Genomic DNA, 22,238 nt, shown 5'->3' with positions numbered 1-22,238 from the left:
TCCAGACCAGTACCAAACAGATCCAGACCAGTACCAAACAGATCCAGACCAGAACCAAACAGATCCAAACCAATAACAAATCATCTCTGACCAGTACCAAACAGATCCAAACCAGTACCAAACAGATCCAGACCAATAACAAATCATCTCTGACCAGTACCAAACAGATCCAGACCAGTTACAAACAGATCCAGACCAGTAACAAACAGATCCAGACCAATAAAAAATCATTTCTGAACCAGTTACAAAGAGATCCAGACCAGTTACATCAGATCCAGACCTGTACCAAACAGATCCAGACCATTTTAAACCAGATCCAAACCATATAAATCTAGGTCCAAATCCATTTAAAACCAGACCTAAACCAGTTCAAATGGTTTTCCTTTGACCCTAGCCTCAGGTTCCCTGTAGAGGATCCATGTGTACTGGTTGGAGAACTTGATGGAGTCCGAATTATCAGCTCCACCAATCAGGAGCTTCTCCAAGAGGTTCCTCTGGTCTGTCAGGAAATTTTCAAGATTGCCTCCATGGCCCCTGGAGCGCTGCTACTGGAGGCTCACCGTGAGTACGAGGTAGGTTTCTGACTGATCGCGGGTCCGTCTGACTGATCACGGGTCTCTCTGACTGATCACGGGTCTCTCTGACTGATCACGGGTCTCTCTGACTGATCACGGGTCCATCTGACTGATCATGGGTCTCTCTGATCACTAGTCCGTCTGACTGATCATGGGTCTCTGAATGATCATGAGTCTCTCTGACTGATCACGGGTCTGACTGATCACGGGTCTGTCTGACTGATCACGGGTCTCTCTGACTGATCACGGGTCTGTCTGACTGATCACGGGTCTCTCTGACTGGTGACAGGTCCATCTGATCACGGGTCTCTCTGACTGATCACGGGTCTCTCTGACTGATCACGGGTCTCTCTGACTGATCGCGGGTCTGTCTGACTGATCACGGATCTCTCTGACTGATCACGGGTCCGTCTGACTGATCACGGGTCTGTCTGACTGATCACGGGTCTGTCTGACTGGTCACGGGTCCGTCTGACTGATCACGGGTCTCTGACTGATCACGGGTCTCTCTGACTGATCATGGGTCTGACTGATCACGGGTCTCTCTGACTGATCACGGGTCTCTCTGACTGATCACGGGTCTCTCTGACTGATCATGGGTCTGACTGATCACGGGTCTCTCTGACTGATCACGGGTCTCTCTGACTGATCACAGGTCTCTCTGACTGATTACGGGTCTCTCTGACTGATAATGGGTCTGACTGATCACGGGTCTCTCTGACTGATCACGGGTCCGTCTAATCACGGGTCTCTCTGACTGATCACGGGTCTGTCTGACTGATCACGGGTCTGTCTGACTGATCACAGGTCTCTCTGACTGATCACGGGTCTTTCTGACTGTTCACGGGCCCCTCTGACTGATCACAGGTCTCTCTGACTGATCACGGGTCTATCTGACTGATCACGGGTCTCTCTGACTGATCACGGGTCTCTCTGACTGATCACGGGTCTCTCTGACTGATCACGGGTCTGTCTGACTGATCACGGGTCTCTCTGACTGATCACGGGTCCGTCTGACTGATCACGGGTCTGTCTTTCTGCTCACGGGTCTCTTTGACTGATCACGGGTCTGTCTGACTGATCACGGGTCCGTCTGACTGATCACGGGTCTCTCTGACTGATCACGGGTCTCTCTGACTGATCACGGGTCCGTCTGACTGATCACGGGTCCGTCTGACTGGTCACGGGTCTGTCTGACTGATCACGGGTCCGTCTGACCGATCACGGGTCTCTCTGACTGATCACGGGTCTCTCTGACTGATCACGGGTCCGTCTAATCACGGGTCTCTCTGACTGATCACAGGTCTCTCTGACTGATCACGGGTCTCTCTGACTGATCATGGGTCTCTGGGACTGATCACGGGTCTCTCTGACTGATCACAGGTCCGTCTGACTGATCACGGGTCTCTCTGACTGATCACGGGTCCGTCTAATCACGGGTCTGTCTGACTGATCACGGGTCTCTCTGATTGATCACCGGTCTCTCTGACTGATCCAGGGTCTCTCTGACTGATCACGGGTCTGTCTGACTGATCACGGGACTGTCTGACTGATCACGGGTCTGTCTGACTGATCACGGGTCTCTCTGATTGATCACGGGTCTCTCTGACTGATCACGGGTCTGTCTGACTGATCACGGGTCTCTCTGACTGATCACGGGTCTGTCTGACTGATCACGGGACTGTCTGACTGATCACGGGTCTGTCTGACTGATCACGGGTCTCTCTGATTGATCACGGGTCTCTCTGACTGATCACGGGACTGTCTGACTGATCACGGGTCTGTCTGACTGATCACGGGTCTCTCTGACTGATCACGGGTCTGACTGATCATGGGTCTCTCTGACTGATCACGGGTCTCTCTGACTGATCACGGGTCTCTCTGACTGATCATGGGTCTGTGTGACTGATCACGGGTCTCTCTGACTGATCACGGGTCTGTCTGACTGATCACGGGTCTGTCTGACTGATCACGGGTCTCTCTGACTGATAACGGGTCTGTCTGACTGATCATGGGTCTGTCTGACTGATCACGGGTCTCTCTGACTGATCACGGGTCTCTCTGACTGGTCACGGGTCTGTCTGACTGATCTTGGGTCTGTCTGACTGATCTTGGGTCTGTCTGACTGATCACGGGTCTCTCTGACTGATCACGGGTCTCTCTGACTGGTCACGGGTCTTTCTGACTGATCTTGGGTTTTTCTGACTGATCACAGGTCTCTCTGACTGATCACGGGTCTCTCTGACTGATCACAGGTCTCTCTGACTGATCACGGGTCTTTCTGACTGATCTTGGGTTTTTCTGACTGATCACAGGTCTCTCTGACTGATCACGGGTCTCTCTGACTGATCACGGGTCTGACTGGTCACGGGTCTCTCTGACTGGTCACGGGTCTGTCTGACTGGTCACGGGTCTGTCTGACTGATCACCGGACTGTCTGACTGATCACGGGTCTGTCTGACTGTTCACGGGTCTCTCTGACTGATCACGGGTCTCTCTGACTGATCACGGGTCTCTCTGACTGATCACGGGTCTGACTGATCACGGGTCTGTCTGACTGATCACGGGTCTGTCTGACTGATCACGGGTCTGTCTGACTGATCACGGGTCTCTCTGACTGATCACGGGTCCGTCTGACTGATCACGGGACTGTCTGACTGATCACGGGTCTGTCTGACTGATCACGGGTCTGTCTGACTGTTCACGGGTCTGTCTGACTGATCAAGGGTCTGTCTGACTGATCACGGGTCTGTCTGACTGTTCACAGGTCTCTCTGACTGATCACGGGTCTCTCTGACTGATCACGGGTCTCTCTGACTGATCACGGGTCTCTCTGACTGATCACGGGTCTGTCTGACTGATCACAGGTCTCTCTGACTGATCACGGGTCTGTCTGACTGGTCACGGGTCTCTCTGACTGATCACGGGTCTCTCTGACTGATCATGGGTCTCTTTGACTGTTTGTGGGTCTGTCTGACTGATCACGGGACTGTCTGACTGGTCACGGGTCTGTCTGACTGTTCACGGGTCTGTCTGACTGATCACGGGTCTGTCTGACTGTTCACAGGTCTCTCTGACTGATCACGGGTCTCTCTGACTGATCACGGGTCTCTCTGACTGATCACTGGTCTGACTGATCACGGGTCTGTCTGACTGATCACGGGTCTGTCTGACTGATCACGGGTCTGTCTGACTGATCACGGGTCTGTCTGACTGATCACGGGTCTCTCTGACTGATCACGGGTCTGTCTGACTGGTCACGGGTCTCTCTGACTGATCACGGGACTGTCTGACTGATCACGGGACTGTCTGACTGATCACGGGTCTGTCTGACTGATCACGGGTCTCTCTGACTGATCACGGGTCTCTCTGACTGATCATGGGTCTCTTTGACTGTTCGTGGGTCTGTCTGACTGATCACGGGACTGTCTGACTGGTCACGGGTCTGTCTGACTGATCACGGGTCTCTCTGACTGATCACGGGTCTCTCTGACTGATCACGGGTCTGACTGATCACGGGTCTGTCTGACTGATCACGGGTCTGTCTGACTGATCACGGGTCTGTCTGACTGATCTTGGGTCTCTCTGACTGATCACAGGTCTCTCTGACTGATCACGGGTCTTTCTGACTGATCTTGGGTTTTTCTGACTGATCACGGGTCTCTCTGACTGATCACGGGTCCGTCTGACCGATCACGGGTCTCTCTGACTGATCACAGGTCTCTCTGACTGATCACAGGTCCGTCTGACTGATCACGGGTCTCTCTGACTGATCACGGGTCCGTCTAATCACGGGTCTCTCTGACTGATCACAGGTCTCTCTGACTGATCACGGGTCTCTCTGACTGATCATGGGTCTCTGGGACTGATCACGGGTCTCTCTGACTGATCACAGGTCCGTCTGACTGATCACGAGTCTCTCTGACTGATCACGGGTCCGTCTAATCACGGGTCTGTCTGACTGATCACGGGTCTCTCTGACTGATCACCGGTCTCTCTGACTGATCCAGGGTCTCTCTGACTGATCACGGGTCTGTCTGACTGATCACGGGACTGTCTGACTGATCACGGGTCTCTCTGACTGATCACGGGTCTGTCTGACTGATCACGGGACTGTCTGGCTGATCACGGGTCTGTCTGACTGATCACGGGTCTCTCTGACTGATCACGGGTCTCTGTGACTGATCACGGGTCTGACTGATCACGGGTCTCTCTGACTGATCACGGGTCTGTGTGACTGATCACGGGTCTCTCTGACTGATCACGGGTCTCTCTGACTGATCACGGGTCTGACTGATCACGGGTCTCTCTGACTGATCACGGGTCTGTCTGACTGATCACGGGTCTGTCTGACTGATCACGGGTCTGTCTGACTGATCACGGGTCTCTCTGACTCATAACGGGTCTGTCTGACTGATCACGGGTCTGTCTGACTGATCACGGGTCTCTCTGACTGATCACGGGTCTGTCTGACTGGTCACGGGTCTGTCTGACTGATCACGGGTCTGTCTGACTGATCACCGGTCTGTCTGACTGATCTTGGGTCTGTCTGACTGATCACGGGTCTCTCTGACTGATCACAGGTCTCTCTGACTGGTCACGGGTCTTTCTGACTGATCACAGGTCTCTCTGACTGATCACGGCTCTTTCTGACTGATCACGGGTCTGACTGGTCACGGGTCTCTCTGACTGTTCACGGGTCTGTCTGACTGGTCACGGGTCTGTCTGACTGATCACGGGTCTCTCTGACTGATCACGGGTCTGTCTGACTGTTCACAGGTTTCTCTGACTGTTCACGGGTCTGTCTGACTGATCACGGGTCTGTCTGACTGATCACGGGTCTCTCTGACTGATCACGGGTCTGTCTGACTGATCACCGGTCTGTCTGACTGATCACCGGTCTGTCTGACTGATCACGGGTCTCTCTGACTGATCACTGGTCTCTCTGACTGATCACGGGTCTGTCTGACTGATCACGGGTCTCTCTGACTGATCACGGGTCTCTCTGACTGATCACGGGACTGTCTGACTGATCACGGGTCTGTCTGACTGATCACGGGTCTCTCTGACTGATCACGGGTCCGTCTGACTGATCACGGGACTGTCTGACTGATCACGGGTCCATCTGACTGATCACGGGACTGTCTGACTGATCACGGGTCCATCTGACTGATCACGGGTCTGTCTGACTGATCACGGGTCTGTCTGACTGATCACGGGTCTCTCTGACTGATCACGGGTCCGTCTGACTGATCACGGGACTGTCTGACTGGTCACGGGTCTCTCTGACTTTTCACGGGTCTGTCTGACTGATCAAGGGTCTGTCTGACTGATCACGGGTCTCTCTGACTGATCACGGGTCTGTCTGACTGATCACGGGTCTCTCTGACTGATCACGGGTCTGTCTGACTGATCACGGGTCTGTCTGACTGATCACGGGTCTGTCTGACTGATCACGGGTCTCTCTGACTGATCACGGGTCTGTCTGACTGATCACGGGTCTCTCTGACTGATCACGGGTCTGTCTGACTGATCACGGGTCTGTCTGACTGATCACGGGTCTGTCTGACTGATCACGGGTCTCTCTGACTGATCACGGGTCTGTCTGACTGATCACGGGTCTGTCTGACTGATCACGGGTCTCTCTGACTGATCACGGGTCTCTCTGACTGGTCACGGGTCTCTCTGACTTTTCACGGGTCTGTCTGACTGTTCACGGGTCTCTCTGACTGATCACGGGTCTGTCTGACTGATCACGGGACTGTCTGACTGGTCACAGGTCTGTCTGACTGATCACGGGTCTCTCTGACTGGTCACGGGTCTGTCTGACTGATCACGGGTCTCTCTGACTGATCACGGGTCTGTCTGACTGGTCACGGGTCTCTCTGACTGATCACGGGACTGTCTGACTGATCACGGGTCTGTCTGACTGATCACGGGACTGTCTGACTGGTCACGGGTCTGTCTGACTGTTCACGGGTCTGTCTGACTGATCACGGGTCTGTCTGACTATTCACAGGTCTCTCTGACTGATCACGGGTCTCTCTGACTGATCACGGGTCTCTCTGACTGATCACGGGTCTGACTGATCACGGGTCTGTCTGACTGATCACGGGTCCGTCTGACTGATCACGGGTCCGTCTGACTGGTCACGGGTCTGTCTGACTGATCACGGGTCCGTCTGACCGATCACGGGTCTCTCTGACTGATCACGGGTCTCTCTGACTGATCACGGGTCCGTCTAATCACGGGTCTCTCTGACTGATCACAGGTCTCTCTGACTGATCACGGGTCTCTCTGACTGATCATGGGTCTCTGGGACTGATCACGGGTCTCTCTGACTGATCACAGGTCCGTCTGACTGATCACGGGTCTCTCTGACTGATCACGGGTCCGTCTAAGCACGGGTCTGTCTGACTGATCACGGGTCTCTCTGATTGATCACCGGTCTCTCTGACTGATCCAGGGTCTCTCTGACTGATCACGGGTCTGTCTGACTGATCACGGGACTGTCTGACTGATCACGGGTCTGTCTGACTGATCACGGGTCTCTCTGATTGATCACGGGTCTCTCTGACTGATCACGGGTCTGTCTGACTGATCACGGGTCTCTCTGACTGATCACGGGTCTGTCTGACTGATCACGGGACTGTCTGACTGATCACGGGACTGTCTGACTGATCACGGGTCTCTCTGATTGATCACGGGTCTCTCTGACTGATCACGGGACTGTCTGACTGATCACGGGTCTGTCTGACTGATCACGGGTCTCTCTGACTGATCACGGGTCTGACTGATCATGGGTCTCTCTGACTGATCACGGGTCTCTCTGACTGATCACGGGTCTCTCTGACTGATCACGGGTCTGTCTGACTGATCACGGGTCTCTCTGACTGATCACGGGTCTGTCTGACTGGTCACGGGTCTCTCTGACTGATCACGGGTCTCTCTGACTGATCATGGGTCTCTTTGACTGTTCGTGGGTCTGTCTGACTGATCACGGGACTGTCTGACTGGTCACGGGTCTGTCTGACTGTTCACGGGTCTGTCTGACTGATCACGGGTCTGTCTGACTGTTCACAGGTCTCTCTGACTGATCACGGGTCTCTCTGACTGATCACGGGTCTCTCTGACTGATCACTGGTCTGACTGATCACGGGTCTGTCTGACTGATCACGGGTCTGTCTGACTGATCACGGGTCTGTCTGACTGATCACGGGTCTGTCTGACTGATCACGGGTCTCTCTGACTGATCACGGGTCTGTCTGACTGGTCACGGGTCTCTCTGACTGATCACGGGACTGTCTGACTGATCACGGGTCTGTCTGACTGATCACGGGTCTGTCTGACTGATCACGGGTCTCTCTGACTGATCACGGGTCTCTCTGACTGATCATGGGTCTCTTTGACTGTTCGAGGGTCTGTCTGACTGATCACGGGTCTGTCTGACTGGTCACGGGTCTGTCTGACTGATCACGGGTCTCTCTGACTGATCACGGGTCTCTCTGACTGATCACGGGTCTGACTGATCACGGGTCTGTCTGACTGATCACGGGTCTGTCTGACTGATCACGGGTCTGTCTGACTGATCTTGGGTCTCTCTGACTGATCACAGGTCTCTCTGACTGATCACGGGTCTTTCTGACTGATCACGGGTCTCTCTGACTGATCACGGGTCTCTCTGACTGATCACGGGTCCGTCTGACTGATCAAGGGTCTCTCTGACTGATCACAGGTCTCTCTGACTGATCACAGGTCCGTCTGACTGATCACGGGTCTCTCTGACTGATCACGGGTCCGTCTAATCAAGGGTCTCTCTGACTGATCACAGGTCTCTCTGACTGATCACGGGTCTGTCTGACTGATCACGGGACTGTCTGACTGAGCACGGGTCTGTCTGACTGATCACAGGTCCGTCTGACTGATCACGGGTCTGTCTGACTGATCACGGGTCATCACGGGTCTGTCTGACTGATCACGGGTCTCTCTGACTGATCACGGGTCCGTCTGACTGATCACGGGACTGTCTGACTGATCACGGGTCTCTCTGACTGATCACGGGTCTGTCTGACTGATCACGGGTCTGTCTGACTGATCACGGGTCTGTCTGACTGATCACGGGTCTCTCTGACTGATCACGGGTCTCTCTGACTGATCACGGGTCTGTCTGACTGTTCACGGGTCTCTCTGACTGATCACGGGTCTGTCTGACTGATCACGGGTCTCTCTGACTGATCACGGGTCTGACTGATCACGGGTCTGTCTGACTGATCACGGGTCTGTCTGACTGATCACGGGTCTGTCTGACTGATCACGGGTCTGTCTGACTGATCACGGGTCTGTCTGACTGATCACGGGTCTCTCTGACTGATCACGGGTCTGTCTGACTGTTCACGGGTCTCTCTGACTGATCACGGGTCTCTCTGACTGATCACGGGTCTGTCTGACTGATCACAGGTCTCTCTGACTGATCACGGGTCTGTCTGACTGGTCACGGGTCTGTCTGACTGGTCTTGGGTCTGTCTGACTGATCACGGGTCTGTCTGACTGATCACGGGACTGTCTGACTGATCACGGGTCTGTCTGACTGATCACAGGTCTCTCTGACTGATCACGGGTCTTTCTGACTGATCACGGGTCTGACTGGTCACGGGTCTCTCTGACTGTTCACGGGTCTGTCTGACTGGTCACGGGTCTGTCTGACTGATCACGGGTCTCTCTGACTGATCACGGGTCTGTCTGACTGTTCACAGGTTTCTCTGACTGTTCACGGGTCTGTCTGACTGATCACGGGTCTGTCTGACTGATCACGGGTCTCTCTGACTGATCACGGGTCTGTCTGACTGATCACCGGTCTGTCTGACTGATCACCGGTCTGTCTGACTGATCACGGGTCTCTCTGACTGATCACTGGTCTCTCTGACTGATCACGGGTCTGTCTGACTGATCACGGGTCTGTCTGACTGATCACGGGTCTCTCTGACTGATCACGGGACTGTCTGACTGATCACGGGTCTGTCTGACTGATCACGGGTCTCTCTGACTGATCACGGGTCCGTCTGACTGATCACGGGACTGTCTGACTGATCACGGGTCCATCTGACTGATCACGGGACTGTCTGACTGATCACGGGTCCATCTGACTGATCACGGGACTGTCTGACTGATCACGGGTCTGTCTGACTGATCACGGGTCTCTCTGACTGATCACGGGTCCGTCTGACTGATCACGGGACTGTCTGACTGATCACGGGTCTCTCTGACTTTTCACGGGTCTGTCTGACTGATCAAGGGTCTGTCTGACTGATCACGGGTCTCTCTGACTGATCACGGGTCTGTCTGACTGATCACGGGTCTCTCTGACTGATCACGGGTCTGTCTGACTGATCGCGGGACTGTCTGACTGGTCACGGGTCTCTCTGACTGATCACGGGTCTGTCTGACTGATCACGGGTCTGTCTGACTGATCACGGGTCTCTCTGACTGATCACGGGTCTGTCTGACTGATCGCGGGACTGTCTGACTGATCACGGGTCTGTCTGACTGATCACGGGTCTCTCTGACTGATCACGGGTCTGTCTGACTGGTCACGGGTCTGTCTGACTGATCACGGGTCTCTCTGACTGATCACGGGTCTCTCTGACTGGTCACGGGTCTCTCTGACTTTTCACGGGTCTGTCTGACTGTTCACGGGTCTCTCTGACTGATCACGGGTCTGTCTGACTGATCACGGGACTGTCTGACTGGTCACAGGGTTCTCTGACTGATCACGGGTCTGTCTGACTGGTCACGGGTCTGTCTGACTGATCACGGGTCTCTCTGACTGATCACGGGTCTGTCTGACTGATCACGGGTCTGTCTGACTGATCACGGGTCTGTCTGACTGATCACGGGTCTGTCTGACTGATCACGGGTCTGTCTGACTGATCACGGGTCTGTCTGACTGATCACGGGTCTGTCTGACTGATCACGGGTCTCTCTGACTGATCACGGGTCTCTCTGACTGATCACGGGTCTCTCTGACTGATCACGGGTCTGACTGATCACGGGTCTGTCTGACTGATCACGGGTCTGTCTGACTGATCTTGGGTCTGTCTGACTGATCACGGGTCTGTCTGACTGATCACGGGACTGTCTGACTGATCACGGGTCTGTCTGACTGATCACGGGTCTCTCTGACTGATCACGGGTCCGTCTGACTGATCACGGGACTGTCTGACTGATCACGGGTCCATCTGACTGATCACGGGTCTGTCTGACTGATCACGGGTCTCTCTGACTGATCACGGGTACGTCTGACTGATCACGGGACTGTCTGACTGATCATGGGTCCATCTGACTGATCACGGGACTGTCTGACTGATCACGGGTCCATCTGACTGATCACGGGACTGTCTGACTGATCACGGGTCTGTCTGACTGATCACGGGTCTCTCTGACTGATCACGGGACTGTCTGACTGATCACGGGTCTCTCTGACTTTTCACGGGTCTGTCTGACTGATCAAGGGTCTGTCTGACTGATCACGGGTCTCTCTGACTGATCACGGGTCTGTCTGACTGATCACGGGTCTCTCTGACTGATCACGGGTCTGTCTGACTGATCGCGGGACTGTCTGACTGGTCACGGGTCTCTCTGACTGATCACGGGTCTGTCTGACTGGTCACGGGTCTGTCTGACTGATCACGGGTCTCTCTGACTGTTCACAGGTTTCTCTGACTGTTCACGGGTCTGTCTGACTGATCACGGGTCTCTCTGACTGATCACGGGTCTCTCTGACTGATCACGGGTCTCTCTGACTGATCACGGGTCTGTCTGACTGATCACCGGTCTGTCTGACTGATCACCGGTCTGTCTGACTGATCACGGGTCTCTCTGACTGATCACTGGTCTCTCTGACTGATCACGGGTCTGTCTGACTGATCACGGGTCTCTCTGACTGATCACGGGTCTCTCTGACTGATCACGGGTCTGTCTGACTGATCACGGGTCTCTCTGACTGATCACGGGTCTGTCTGACTGATCACGGGTCTGTCTGACTGATCACGGGTCCATCTGACTGATCACGGGACTGCCTGACTGATCACGGGTCCATCTGACTGATCACGGACTGTCTGACTGATCACGGTCTGTCTGACTGATCACGGTCTGTCTGACTGATCACGGGTCCGTCTGACTGATCACGGACTGTCTGACTGGATCACGGGTCTCTCTGACTGATCACGGGTCCATCTGACTGATCAAGGGTCTGTCTGACTGATCACGGGTCTCTCTGACTGATCACGGGTCTGTCTGACTGATCACGGGTCTCTCTGACTGATCACGGGTCTGTCTGACTGATCGCGGGACTGTCTGACTGGTCACGGGTCTCTCTGACTGATCACGGGTCTGTCTGACTGGTCACGGGTCTGTCTGACTGATCACGGGTCTCTCTGACTGATCACGGGTCTCTCTGACTGGTCACGGGTCTCTCTGACTTTTCACGGGTCTGTCTGACTGTTCACGGGTCTCTCTGACTGATCACAGGTCTGTCTGACTGATCACGGGACTGTCTGACTGGTCACAGGGTTCTCTGACTGATCACGGGTCTGTCTGACTGGTCACAGGTCTGTCTGACTGATCACGGGTCTCTCTGACTGATCATGGGTCTGTCTGACTGGTCACGGGTCTCTCTGACTGATCACGGGACTGTCTGACTGATCACGGGTCTGTCTGACTGATCACGGGACTGTCTGACTGGTCACGGGTCTCTCTGACTGATCACGGGTCTGACTGATCACGGGTCTGTCTGACTGATCACGGGTCTCTCTGACTGATCACGGGTCTGACTGATCACGGGTCTGTCTGACTGATCTTGGGTCTGTCTGACTGATCACGGGTCTGTCTGACTGATCACGGGACTGTCTGACTGATCACGGGTCTGTCTGACTGATCACGGGTCTCTCTGACTGATCACGGGTCCGTCTGACTGATCACGGGACTGTCTGACTGATCACGGGTCCATCTGACTGATCACGGGTCTGTCTGACTGATCACGGGTCTCTCTGATCATCCCTGACTGATCACGGACTGTCTGAACTGATGACTTCCATCTGACTGATCACCAGGTCTGACTGATCACGGGTCCATCTGACTGATCACGGATCTGAACTGATCACCGGTCTGTCTGACTGATCACGGGTCTCTCTGACTGATCACGGGTCCCCTGACTACCAGGACTGTCTGACTGATCACTCTCTCTGACTTTTCACAGGGTCTGAATGATGACTCTAGAACTACCAGGGTCTGAATGATCTTGGGTCTCTGACTGATCAGGTCTGTCTGACTGATCACGGTCTTTGACTGATCACGGGTCTGTCTGACTGATCCTTTAGAACTACCAGGGTCTGACATGGTCACGGGTCTCTCTGACTGATCACGGGTCTGTCTGACTGATCACGGTCTGTCTGACTGTTCACGGGTCTCTCTGACTGATCACGGTCTCTCTGACTGATCACAGGTCTCTCTGACTGATCACGGTTTTTCTGACTGATCACGGGTCTGTCTGACTGATCAACTACTGTCTGAATGATCAAGGGTCTTCCTTTAGACTGATCACAGGTCTGTCTGACTGATGACCACCTGTCTGACTGATCACGGGTCTGACTGATGACTTCCTTTGACTGATCACGGGTCTGACTGATGACTTCTTCTGACTGATCACGGGTCTGAATGATGATCACGGTCTTTAGACTGATCACGGGTCTGAATGATGACTTCCTTTAGAACTACCAGGGTCTGAATGATGACTTCCTTTACTGACTACCAGGGTCTGAATGATGACCTCCTTTAGAACTACCAGGGTCTGAATGATGACCACCTGTCTGACTGATCACAGGTCTGTCTGAATGATGACTTCCTTTAGAACTACCAGGTCTGTCTGACTGATGACCTCCTGTCTAGACTGACCAGGGTCTGAATGATGACCTCCTTTAGAACTACCAGGGTCTGAATGATGACCACCTTCTCTGACTGATCACGGGTCTGTCTGACTGATCAAGGGTCTGTCTGACTGATCACGGGTCTGTCTGACTGATCACGGGTCTCTCTGACTGATCACGGGTCTGTCTGACTGATCACGGGTCTCTCTGACTGATCACGGGTCTCTCTGACTGATCACGGGTCTCTCTGACTGATCACGGGTCTCTCTGACTGATCATGAGTCTCTCTCTGTCTCTGCAGAAGTCCAGTCAGAAGGCTGATGAATACCTGAGGGAAATAAAGGAGCAAAGCATGCTGGGAGAGGCAGTGACACAGTGTGTTGAGGCGGCAGGACACGAGTACGACTCCATTACCCAGAAGTCCCTGCTCAGGGTATGTTTGATTCCATTACATAGACATCCCTACTGAGGGTATATTTGACTCAGTTACCCAGAAGTCCCTGACCTTTTTGTTAGGATGACAAACTCTTAAACTTAGTTTACAGTTTTTCTAATCCATAGAAAGAAGTTACCTGAAAAACCACTACTCCTTTCTAGTACCAGGGTCTGAATGATGAGCCCCCCCGTCTCAAAAGAGTTGAAAACATGACTCGAAACAGCTCTTTACTGTCACACTGCATGTTTAATGTTTGCAGGGAAGCTCAGACATTCTTCACATTCTGAATGATGACCACCTTTAGAACTACCAGGGTCTGAATGATGACTTCCTTTACAACTACCAGGGTCTGAATGATGACTTCCTTTAGAGCTACCAGGGACTGAATGATGACCACCTTTACAACTACCAGGGTCTGAATGATGACTTCCTTTAGAACTACCAGGGTCTGAATGATGACTTCCTTTACAACTACCAGGGTCTGAATGATGACTTCCTTTAGAACTACCAGGGTCTGAATGATGACCTCCTTTAGAACTACCAGGGTCTGAATGATGACCACCTTTACAACTACCAGGGTCTGAATGATGACTTCCTTTAGAACTACCAGGGTCTGAATGATGACCTCCTTTAGAAATACCAGGGTCTGAATGATGACCTCCTTTAGAACTACCAGGGTCTGAATGATGACCACCTTTACAACTATCAGGGTCTGAATGATGATGTCCTTTAGAGCTACCAGGGTCTGAATGATGACTTCCTTTACAACTACCAGGGTCTGAATGATGACTTCCTTTAGAGCTACCAGGGTCTGAATGATGACCACCTTTAGAACTACCAGGGTCTGAATGATGACTTCCTTTACAACTACCAGGGTCTGAATGATGACTTCCTTTAGAGCTACCAGGGTCTGAATGATGACCACCTTTAGAACTACCAGGGTCTGAATGATGACTTCCTTTAGAACTACCAGGGTCTGAATGATGACTTCCTTTACAACTACCAGGGTCTGAATGATGACTTCCTTTACAACTACCAGGGTCTGAATGATGACCTCCTTTAGAACTACCAGGGTCTGAATGATGACCACCTTTACAACTACCAGGGTCTGAATGATGACTTCCTTTAGAACTACCAGGGTCTGAATGATGACCTCCTTTAGAGCTACCAGGGTCTGAATGATGACCTCCTTTAGAACTACCAGGGTCTGAATGATGACCACCTTTACAACTACCAGGGTCTGAATGATGACTTCCTTTAGAGCTACCAGGGTCTGAATGATGACTTCCTTTACAACTAACAGGGTCTGAATGATGACCTCCTTTAGAACTACCAGGGTCTGAATGATGACCTCCTTTAGAACTACCAGGGTCTGAATGATGACCACCTTTAGAACTACCAGGGTCTGAATGATGACCTCCTTTAGAACTACCAGGGTCTGAATGATGACTTCCTTTGGAACTACCAGGGTCTGAATGATGACCACCTTTACAAATACCAGGGTCTGAATGATGATTTCCTTTAGAACTACCAGGGTCTGAATGATGACTTCCTTTAGAACTACCAGGGTCTGAATGATGACTTCCTTTGGAACTACCAGGGTCTGAATGATGACCACCTTTAGAACTACCAGGGTCTGAATGATGACTTCCTTTGGAACTACCAGGGTCTGAATGATGACCACCTTTACAAATACCAGGGTCTGAATGATGATTTCCTTTAGAACTACCAGGGTCTGAATGATGACTTCCTTTAGAACTACCAGGGTCTGAATGATGACTTCCTTTGGAACTACCAGGGTCTGAATGATGACCACCTTTACAAATACCAGGGTCTGAATGATGATTTCCTTTACAACTACCAGGGTCTGAATGATGACCACCTTTACAAATACCAGGGTCTGAATGATGATTTCCTTTAGAACTACCAGGGTCTGAATGATGACTTCCTTTAGAATTACCAGGGTCTGAATGATGACATCCTTTAGAACTACCAGGGTCTGAATGATGACCACCTTTACAAATACCAGGGTCTGAATGATGACATCCTTTAGAACTACCAGGGTCTGAATGATGACTTCCTTTAGAACTACCAGGGTCTGAATGATGACTTCCTTTAGAGCTACCAGGGTCTGAATGATGACCACCTTTAGAACTACCAGGGTCTGAATGATGACTTCCTTTAGAACTACCAGGGTCTGAATGATGACCTCCTTTAGAATTACCAGGGTCTGAATGATGACTTCCTTTAGAACTACCAGGGTCTGAATGATGACCTCCTTTAGAACTACCAGGGTCTGAATGATGACCACCTTTACAACTACCAGGGTCTGAATGATGACTTCCTTTAGAACTACCAGGGTCTGAATGATGACCTCCTTTAGAGCTACCAGGGTCTGAATGATGACCTTCTTTAGAACTACCAGGGTCTGAATGATGACCACCTTTACAACTACCAGGGTCTGAATGATGACCACCTTTACAAATACCAGGGTCTGAATGATGATTTCCTTTAGAACTACCAGGGTCTGAATGATGACTTCCTTTAGAATTACCAGGGTCTGAATGATGACATCCTTTAGAACTACCAGGGTCTGAATGATGACCACCTTTACAAATACCAGGGTCTGAATGATGACATCCTTTAGAACTACCAGGGTCTGAATGATGACTTCCTTTAGAACTACCAGGGTCTGAATGATGACTTCCTTTAGAGCTACCAGGGTCTGAATGATGACCACCTTTAGAACTACCAGGGTCTGAATGATGACGTCCTTTAGAAATACCAGGGTCTGAATGATGACATCCTTTAGAATCTGAATGATGACCATCCTTCCAGGGTCTGAATGATGACCTCCTTTATTTAATGACCTTTACAAACATTCCAGGTCCTCTGCCAGGGTCTGAATGATGACCTCCTTTAGAGCTACCAGGGTCTGAATGATGACCTTTAGAACTACCAGGTCTGAATGATGACCTTTACAACTACCAGGGTCTGAATGATGACTTCCTTATTTAATGATGACTTCCTTTAGAACTACCAGGGTCTGAATGATGACCTCCTTTAGAACTACCAGGGTCTGAATGATGACCTCCTTTAGAACTACCAGGGTCTGAATGATGACCACCTTTAGAACTACCAGGGTCTGAATGATGACCTCCTTTAGAAATACCAGGGTCTGAATGATGACTTCCTTTGGAACTACCAGGGTCTGAATGATGACCACCTTTACAAATACCAGGGTCTGAATGATGACCTCCTTTAGAACCACCAGGGTCCGAATGATGACTTCCTTTAGAACTACCAGGGTCTGAATGATGACCTCCTTTAGAACTACCAGGGTCTGAATGATGACTTCCTTTAAAACTACCAGGGTCTGAATGATGACATCCTTTACAACTACCAGGGTCTGAATGATGACTTCCTTTAGAACTACCAGGGTCTGATGAAACATTAGATCTGAAAGGGTCTGAATGATGATTACAACTTTCCAGAATGGTGACTTCCTTTTCCATAGAAGGGTCTGAATGATGACTTCCTTATACCATTGTCCTTTACACTACTGGGTCTGAATGATGAGTCCTTTTTACAACTACCAGGGTCTGAATGATGACCTTTTTGCATCTTTGATGAATCATTATTTTGAAGATGATGAATGATGACTTCCTTTAGAACTACCAGGGTCTGAATGATGACCACCTTTACAACTACCAGGGTCTGAATGATGACTTCCTTTAGAACTACCAGGGTCTGAATGATGACTTCCTTTAGAACTACCAGGGTCTGAATGATGACCTTCTTTAGAACTACCAGGGTCTGAATGATGACCTTCTTTAGAACTACCAGGGTCTGAATGATGACCTTCTTTAGAACTACTTGGGTCTGAATGATGACTTTCCTGATACCAGTATCCAGTTGTGTGTCCTCTTCGCTGGATCACATCCGGCAGTTGTTAGTTGTATTTGTCTGAGATTGTCTCCCAGTCCACTCTTCTTAGGCCAGTTACTCAAGTTTCTCTAGATTTGATGGTCTTCTGGCATGGACCTTGGTCCACAAGTAGATTTCAGGTGTTCTCAGGTGTAACAGCTCCATGTTTCACATCCAGGCGGCGTCCTTTGGGAAGTGCTTCCTCACAGACTTCAGTCCAGATGTCTTTGTGTCGACCTGCAGAGAGCTCCGCGTCCTGAACGCCGTCAGAGAGAGTGCCGTTGGGCTGCCGCTCACACACACACAGTATCCTCACCTCCTGGTGCATCCTGTATATCCATGTAGTTAATATAGTAGTTAATTTGACCCATCACATGTCAAGTCAAACTTTATTTCAGACTTTTTCATTTAGTTGCCTTAACACGTCGCTCAGATTCAAACAGATGACTCTGCAGGTGCTGATTGACAGGTGAGTACACTCCGCTATGATGGTTAAACTGGCTCCTCTGTAACTGTAATCATTATGAAAACATTCCATCCTCAGCCTTTGAAGATGTCCTTATTTGATGTTTAAAACATTCCATCCTCTGCCTTTGAAGATGTCCTTATTTAATGTTTAAAACATTCCATCCTCTGCCTTTGAAGATGTCCTTATTTAATGTTTAAAACATTCCATCCTCTGCCTTTGAAGATATCCTTATTTGATGTTTAAAACATTCCATCCTCTGCCTTTGAAGATGTCCTTATTTAATGTTTAAAACATTCCATCCTCTGCCTTTGAAGATGTCCTTATTTAATGTTTAAAACATTCCATCCTCTGCCTTTGAAGATGTCCTTATTTAATGTTTAAAACATTCCATCCTCTGCCTTTGAAGATGTCCTTATTTGATGTTTAAAACATTCCATCCTCTGCCTTTGAAGATGTCCTTATTTAATGTTTAAAACATTCCATCCTCTGCCTTTGAAGATGTCCTTATTTAATGTTTAAAACATTCCATCCTCTGCCTTTGAAGATGTCCTTATTTAATGTTTAAAACATTCCATCCTCTGCCTTTGAAGATGTCCTTATTTAATGTTTAAAACATTCCATCCTCTGCCTTTGAAGATGTCCTTATTTAATGTTTAAAACATTCCATCCTCTGCCTTTGAAGATGTCCTTATTTAATGTTTAAAACATTCCATCCTCTGCCTTTGAAGATGTCCTTATTTGATGTTTAAAACATTCCATCCTCTGCCTTTAGAGATGTCCTTATTTTTATTTTTTTTTACTTTTTATTTTTCAATTTTTATTCAATTTTACAAAATAGCAAACAACAACAAATACATTTAAAATGACATTACCAAAAAAACAAACCAAAAAAACAAAACAAAAGGGGATGGGGGGGTGATATAGTCATACCGCCATACCATACTGTCATTATTCAAGGTTCTCAGTCCAGCTGCAATGGTTCCACCTTTCTCTTGTATTGAAACCATCTGTCCCAACAAGATCAAAGGTTTTTATTTTAAATTTCAGAAGGTGTGTCAGTTTTTCCATAGAGTATATTTCCTCTATAATTGTGGGCCACTGGGCTGTTCCTGGAGGGTCACTTTTCAGCCAGCTTCTCGTTATGGCCTTTTTGCATGCGAGAATCATTATTTTGAAGAGATATATGTCTTTTTTAGGGATGCAGTTTCCTGGGGGTAAGCCCAGGTATAACACCCGAGGATCCCTTGGTATCCCGGTCGCAAAAATCTTTTCCAGGATCTGGATAACTCCTTCCCAAAATGTTTGAATTTTATTACATGACCAAAAGATATGAGAATGACTGGCAAATGTATGGCCACATTTCCTCCAGCAATGTTGTTGTATGTCACTTTGTTTAGATTTAATATGTGGTGTGTTAAAAATCGGATTACATTTTTCCAACCAAATTGTCTCCATCCCTTTGAACTAGTAGTGGTCTGCTGGGTTATGCAGATTGTTTGCCAGTCATCCTCTGACAGCACAACATTCATTTCTTTTTCCCATTTTGATTTAATGTAGAATGTGTCATGTCCCATGTGGTTTTGTAGGCCATTATATAGTTTGGATACAATTTTAGTGGGGGTTTGTTTGTATGCATCTGTAAACACCTTTACCACCTTATTATCCCACTGTAGTATCCCTCTTTTGATATCTGTCTCATAAAGATCTCTCAACTGAAAATATCTGAACCTGTCTTTGTTCTCCAGACCAAACTCTTGCTTCAACTTCTCAAAGGTCTTAAAGGATCCTCCCTCTATAAGTGTACACATAGCTGTCATGCCTCTTTCTTTCCACCCTACAAAGGTACTGTCAATCCTGCCTGGCCCGAACCTGGGAGACAGGGCGGGCCAGATTAACAGCCTACATTCTCCCTCCATCTTGTGTTTTTTAACCAACTCATACCATATTTTCAATGATTCTTCTATGATAGAATTATTTCTCTTTGGATCTGGATCTTCCTTTTCACCTAGTCTTGTCTGAGGATGGCTCTTACCCAGGTTTAGCTCGATGTGTTTCCATCTAGCCTGATAATCTGGTGAGCACCAGTACACCAGATATCTCATTTGGGCTGTATAATAAGAGTTTTTGAGAATAGGAATAGCCAGGCCTCCATTTTCTTTATTCAGCTGAAGTGTTTTAAATTTCACTCGAGGTCTTGCTCCAGCCCAAATAAATCTTGATATTTGTTTGTCCCACGTTCTAAATGGAGTTTCAGGTATTCTAACTGGTGATGATAAAGATAAGTATAACAGTCTTGGCAGCACATTCATTTTCACCGTATCTATTCTCGCACTAAAATCTAGGACCAGCTTTGACCATTTGATCATATCTTTTTTAATTTGATCATTTATCATATTGTGATTGATTTTGAAGATTGCATCCAGATTCCGGGTAATTGTTACCCCCAAATATCTAATTGATTCTGTATCCCAATTTAGTTTGAAATTCTGTCTTATTGTCTTACTTGGTTTGTAATTAAAGGAGAGCACCTGAGTTTTTGTGATATTGACTTTATAACCTGAGATCGAACCAAATTCTTCCAAAGTTGTCATAAGTTTAGGGAATGTTGAGTCTGGGTCTTGAAGAAAAGTGTCATCTGCAAAACGTCCTATTATGTTTTCTTCTTTTGCAATAGTGATTCCCTTTAGTTCCCTATTGTGTCTCATAGCTTCAGCCAGTGGCTCTATATATGTTGCAAAGAGAGCTGGGGAGAGGCAGCAACCCTGACGTGTTCCTCTGTATAACTTAAAGCTCTCTGTCAGATCTCCATTGATCTTTATTCTAGCAGTGGGGTCTTTATACAGGGCTTGAATGCACCTAACAAATTGACTATTGAATCCAAGCCTCTCCAGCACACCATGGAGAAAAGTCCAGCTGACTCTGTCAAACGCCTTTTCAGCGTCCAGACTGACTATAACTGCACTTAGATTTTGGTTATTGACCTGCTCTATGACATGGAGAGTACGTCTAATATTATCTTGTGTTTGACGGCCTTTTATGAATCCTGTCTGGTCTTCATGTATTAACTCAGGGAGAAAGTATTCAAGTCTTTTAGAGATAATTGATGTGAATATTTTATAATCTATGTTTAAAATAGATATTGGGTGATGGGATTCACAGTATTCTTTATTTTTTCCTTCCTTTGGGAGGACAGATATCACTGCCTCCTTCCAAGATGGTGGGGCTACTGCCACTAAGTGTCCAATTTAGGGATTCCAATAGGGCTGGGGCCAAATCATCTCTAAAGATTTTGTACCATTCATTAGGGAACCCATCACTCCCTGGACTTTTGTTTGCTTTCATTTTATTTTTCGCAGAGTCCAGCTCTTTTTTGGTTATTGGGGCATTTAATGTGTCATTTTGTAGTCGTCCTAAAGAGGGGAGGTCCAGTCCTGCCAAGTATTGTTGGGTTGCTTCTTCATCATCATTTCCAGGCTGAGAGTATAACTTTTCATAGTACCTTTGGAAAGCTTTGTTGATTTCCTTTGCGTCACGGGTTAGTTTGTTAGTTTCTGGGTCTCTAATTTTATGAATTGTGTTCTTGGTTTGTTGTGTCCTAAGGCGTTTTGCTGAAATTCTTGTTGCTTTTGGGCCTGATTCGAAAAAAGTTTGTTTAGTGAATCTTAATTTCTTTTCCAATTCTTCCTTTGCCAAATTGTCTAATTGATCTTTGAGATTTTTTATTTGGTTTGCTAATTTTTTAGATTTGTCTCTCTGTTGAATTCTCTCCAATTTCCTCAATGAGTTCTCTAATTCATCATATTTTTCCTTTTTCATTTTGTTCAAATATGCTGTTCTGGAAATTAATTTCCCTCTCATAACTGCCTTAATTGTGTCCCAGATAATTGTCGGGTCAACTTCATTGTTCTTAT

General features: G+C 48.8%; 1 protein-coding gene across 1 annotated transcript in view; it reads left to right on the top strand.

Annotated features, from left to right (window-relative positions):
* Positions 1 to 22,238, top strand: part of vps16 (VPS16 core subunit of CORVET and HOPS complexes) — a 43,517-nt gene that overhangs the window by 481 nt on the left and 20,798 nt on the right. Inside the window, exons 2-6 of the mRNA XM_041782354.1 lie at positions 6 to 241; positions 395 to 572; positions 13,797 to 13,928; positions 18,037 to 18,164; positions 18,292 to 18,327. Coding sequence (XP_041638288.1) covers positions 6 to 241; positions 395 to 572; positions 13,797 to 13,928; positions 18,037 to 18,164; positions 18,292 to 18,327 — 710 coding nt within the window. The remainder of the gene's footprint in view (positions 1 to 5; positions 242 to 394; positions 573 to 13,796; positions 13,929 to 18,036; positions 18,165 to 18,291; positions 18,328 to 22,238) is intronic.

This window comes from Cheilinus undulatus, linkage group 24, assembly GCF_018320785.1.
Source record: "Cheilinus undulatus linkage group 24, ASM1832078v1, whole genome shotgun sequence".
In the NCBI taxonomy this organism is placed as follows: domain Eukaryota; kingdom Metazoa; phylum Chordata; class Actinopteri; order Labriformes; family Labridae; genus Cheilinus; species Cheilinus undulatus.
This window is presented reverse-complemented; position numbering and strand designations above follow the sequence as displayed.